The sequence below is a fragment of the Triticum aestivum genome, chromosome 4A (genome assembly GCF_018294505.1).
Source record: "Triticum aestivum cultivar Chinese Spring chromosome 4A, IWGSC CS RefSeq v2.1, whole genome shotgun sequence".
In the NCBI taxonomy this organism is placed as follows: domain Eukaryota; kingdom Viridiplantae; phylum Streptophyta; class Magnoliopsida; order Poales; family Poaceae; genus Triticum; species Triticum aestivum.
The window spans coordinates 705,211,040-705,215,478 of NC_057803.1; the positions used below are offsets into that span (position 1 = coordinate 705,211,040).

The window sequence follows — 4,439 nt, forward strand, 5'->3', positions numbered from 1 at the left end:
ATCAAAGTACAAAGAAGGAAAAAAATAAAAATAGAGGAATAATATAAAAATTGAAGTAAGTAAAGAAAGAAAAAGCCAAAGAAAATGGTTGTAAAACAAAGAAAACACGAAAAAAATATGAAGAAAAAAATCAAACAAAACCTGAGAAAACAAAAAAAAAATAGCCGGACTGAACCAACACGTAGGGACCCGACATGGCGCAAGCAAAACCAATGATCGATGCAGCTAAATGGGCTAGGGCGCTACTACTTCACCCGTACGGCTGACACATAGCTTTTGCGCATGATGCATTCATCCTTCTCTTGTCTGAGCTTTTTCTTTTGGGGAATTCTCTTCTTAGTCCTTGCCAGAGAAGCATGTTAAATTGGTCACAATTATTTGTTTGGTCATCGCAAAGCCAAACAGTTTTTGCTCCAGAGTAAGGAAAAGTACAAAACTGTGCAGCTTATACCATCGTTTATTTTACCTGTAGTAAAAGAATTAATGCGTCAATTTTCCAACCTTAGGCACTAAGTTGATTGGTGAAAGAGGACAAGGTTATTTAAAAAAAAGGAAGGGGTTAATTGCGTGTTGAGTGAGTGGATCACTATCATAAAAAAAAGTCTTAAAAAAGGTAGATTGAAGAGCTCTAATTCATAAGGAGAGAAAATCATATCAAATATCAATGATCTGGGTCTAATTTTCTGACTCAACATCTACATCTTCCAACTTTAGGTCCACTTGCTTGAACATGTTCCTTCTCAGGACAAAAGTAATTAAGCAAATATTGTCTCGTGTTTACGACAGTGCAAAATTGCTCCATCGTTCAATAGCCTTGTCAACTTTATGGTGAGGCATATACGTGTCACATCTGATGTGTTGTGATTGTGAACACCTTTCAGCTTGGAGCTCCTGTGGTACATATGTGCAAGACAACTAATTATAGGTAACTTAGGGTACACTATCATGCTAATCATGGATCTATCAAAACAAATTTTGTACTACGTATATGCTGCTTGAGACATGTGAATAAAGAGGACACATGCACTGTGCTTGTGAGGGGAGGCAACCATATCATGTCCTGATGATCTGGATTTACATCTCTCAACTTCAGCTCCTCTAGACATATGACATTTCATTTTCAAGCCAAAGTAAACAAATGTAGCTCAATATTTTAAATGGTTCAAAAGCATCCACCGATAAGTAGCCTTTCCCACTAGGTGGAGACAATTATTGTTCGGCCAACAAGCACATTATGTATAAATTTTTTTTTCTTCTATATTTCATTCCACAAATTATGATTTTTACCACCCCGCAAAGTAAAGAATTGCAATTTTACAACTAGTAAACGATTTTATGCATCAATTTGCTACACCGGTTGGCACTGAGTTCATTGATGAGATTATTTTTCTAAAATGAGGAGGCTTTTTTTATTACGTGCGGAGTGAGTCGAGTGCTATTGGTAGAAACGAGAGCTTATGAAGTGTGAGGAGAGAGAACTATATCATATCTCAATAATAAGGATTTAGTTTGCTGAAATAATATCTACATCTTCCAACATTAGTAACACTCGCCTGAATATGTTCCTTCTCAAGACATAAGTAATTAAATAGATTTTTTTCTCGGTGTTTGCACGCTGTAGAATTGCTCCCATCGTTCATAGCATTTTTCAACTTTATTGTGATGATTGATTGTAGGCACACTTTTGTCAGACTGATGTATTGTGAACACCTTTGGGATTGGAGCTTCTGAGGTACACACATGCAAGACAACTTATTACAGGTAACTTGCGGCACACTATCATGCTATCTTCGAACTATCAAAAAAAAATTTGCGACGTATATGCTTATGCTTCTTGAGACGTGTGAATACAGAACATACATACTCTACTAGGTCTAGAAAGAATTAGATGTCGTGAAATCATGTGTTGTCTACGGGTCACCACAGGCTTGTCGCACACCCACTCGCCCCGACTCGCGTTTCGCTGATGCAAGATGGCTGAAGTGCGCATGATGGATTACTTCCAGCCAATGCTTTTGGCCAAGGCATACACAGTCTGGCAATTAAGTGGTGCCTTCTAATGAGGGGTAAATCTTAGCCTAACGTATGGATTACACTCAATCATACTTTAGATGTGTTAATATACAGCTTGAACCATGCATGTTTTGCATGTCAACCTTGGATCCGAGCGAGCTAACAGATCTTGTCTCGAAGCCAAACAACTTTTGTTCCATAGTTAGCAAAAGTAATAAACAATGTAGCTTTCACGTCGAGCTAGTTATGGCAATATGATTGGAAGTCTTGTACAGCTAGCATGTAATGTGTGGTGTACCACTATCTCGAGTGTATGCATGCGTCGTTTCATGTGAATGAAGAGATATGCTCGTACCATGTCAAAAGTGTATTGCTATTCACTAACCATCAGGTGTGCTGACAAAAGCACCAAGTTATACAGTTGTGAAAAATAAGTTCCAGTCCTTCTAAGCCCATACATCTCTCAAACATATATGTAGGTGCATCATAGTTTGCCAGCACAGGTGAAAAACATGGAGCTCTGATTGCCTTCCTTATCGTCCTCCATTGGTGGGACCTTTTCTCTTTGACACCACCTCAGCCTCCGTGTCTGTTTTTCCAATTGCTCCACAATATAGTCGTTGACACACTCCGGTTTACAGAATCCCATCTCACCTCTGCCACAAAAAAAGGAGAAACATGCCATGCATGCATGGAATATAATTAATGTTTCTTGGATGCTAAGGGGAGGTGCTGAGTTGACAATCAATTTCTTACTTGTACATGTAGACGGTGCCACTACCGATCCAGTTGCGGCATAGACCGCATGACAGTATGGCTGCTCGGAATGGCCTCCTATTGCTCCAAATAAGGTTTGGTAGTGTAACCTGTAGGATCTCACGTGCGTTGGTGTGGATGAGAGGCCCGACGATGTGTAGGCGTGCATTGGTTGGTTCCATAATAGCCGAGACAATCCCGACGCCGGCTCTCTCTGGGTCGTAGCGGCACCCTTTTCGCGACTGTGCTATGCCACAGGATCGCTTTAGCAGTGAGGTTGACGACATGGCCATGGAGCACCGAGATGATGCCCCTGGAATTTCCATTGCAAGCACGGTCAGGTGGCAAAGGTGGTGCCTGATCGTTTGTCTTTGAGAGGATTCAAATACCGTATGTGCAGGAGGAGCAGGAGGAGGAGGGCAGGGTTTATATAGTGTTGGGAGTGCATGTTGTATTTGCAAAACCTTTTTAATCTCTTTGCGTGTGTGCATGGGGAGGCGGCCAAAGGGGTTAGTATAGTGCTGGCAGCACATGTTGTAATTGCAGAACTCCCAAAGGATTTTGCTTTTCTAGAAGAATTTATCCTAGGTAGTACCTTGGTATAGAAAGGTTAACACCAATACGTTGCAAACATCGTCTCCTCCATACACATTATGACAAGCGAAGATTGAACTGTTTCCTCTCAAATTCCAGTGATATTGCTGCATTACATAGATACAACCTTAGTTTGAAATTACAATATTGAAAGGTTTTGCGTAGGACTATAGAGCCATTTTCTAGACTTCTTGTAGACATGATTTGGTGTTTTGAAGACTACTTATGTTACCTTTTTCATAACTATGCAATATGAATTCAATTTTTTGTAGTACTACAAATAAATTATTTCTTGAGGAAATTAATTTGGATTAAGATGGCTAGTTTTAGCCCGCAATTTTAGAATTACCACGTAAATGTGGAGTACATTTTATGTAGGTCTTGCACATATCTTCAACTAATTATTCCCATCATTCCTTTTTGGGAGAAACCTCATAATCCTTTTTTACACGAACTAATATGTAGTTCTCCCTACCATTTATATTTCTCTATGGGAATCTGGTATTCTTATATTCCTCTTTAGAATCACTGACCTATTTTCAGTCGTTCTGGTCCAATAGCACATACTATTCATTTGCCCTCGTTAACTCAAACTGCCAACAAAATATATTCACACCATAATGACACTTACGAACATTAAAATTACTTAAAAGAGGGTTCCTTGGTGCATCTAATATAGTATAACACTAACAATTGCTATTAAGTGGGTAACTAGTTCCGAACCAACCAAATCCCGTACCCTATAGTAAAACGCAAACCACATCATCGAGCAATTGCAGCACACAATAAATTCACGGCTAGACCTTGAGCAGTGCCAGCTACATAGATTTATATTGTAAGGTTGAGCACTTATTCACAAAATTAATTGTTTGACGACATGAGAACAAATATGTGAACTTATTTAATTGTGCCATTACCCAAATAACCTAGCTTTTCACAAAGATTAAATGGGGTAATGATGTTAGAGCGAATAATACCTCGCCTCCGAACATGACTCTCATTGGAAGGTCGCTGAGAGCACGCCTATGATATTTGGTTACCTTACTTGTCTTTAGATTGTCAATGGGCGATCTGCA

The 4,439-nt window shown here is 39.4% G+C and overlaps 1 protein-coding gene across 3 annotated transcripts; it reads right to left on the bottom strand.

Moving 5' to 3' along the window:
- Positions 1 to 2,372: 2,372 nt before the first annotated feature.
- LOC123083241 (uncharacterized) lies at positions 2,373 to 4,436 on the bottom strand. Of its 3 annotated transcripts, XM_044505328.1 has the most exons (4): positions 4,341 to 4,430; positions 3,365 to 3,470; positions 2,770 to 3,082; positions 2,373 to 2,669 (listed from the first exon to the last, which is right to left on the bottom strand). In XM_044505328.1, exons 1-4 carry the CDS (start codon positions 4,362 to 4,364, stop codon positions 2,498 to 2,500), a joined length of 615 nt encoding a protein of 204 aa, XP_044361263.1. In that variant the 5' UTR covers positions 4,365 to 4,430; the 3' UTR covers positions 2,373 to 2,497. The 3 variants fall into 3 exon arrangements, with proteins under 3 accessions (XP_044361263.1, XP_044361262.1, XP_044361261.1); XM_044505327.1 differs by having other exon boundaries at positions 2,770 to 3,470; positions 4,341 to 4,436; XM_044505326.1 differs by having other exon boundaries at positions 2,770 to 4,428.
- Positions 4,437 to 4,439: the final 3 nt, after the last annotated feature.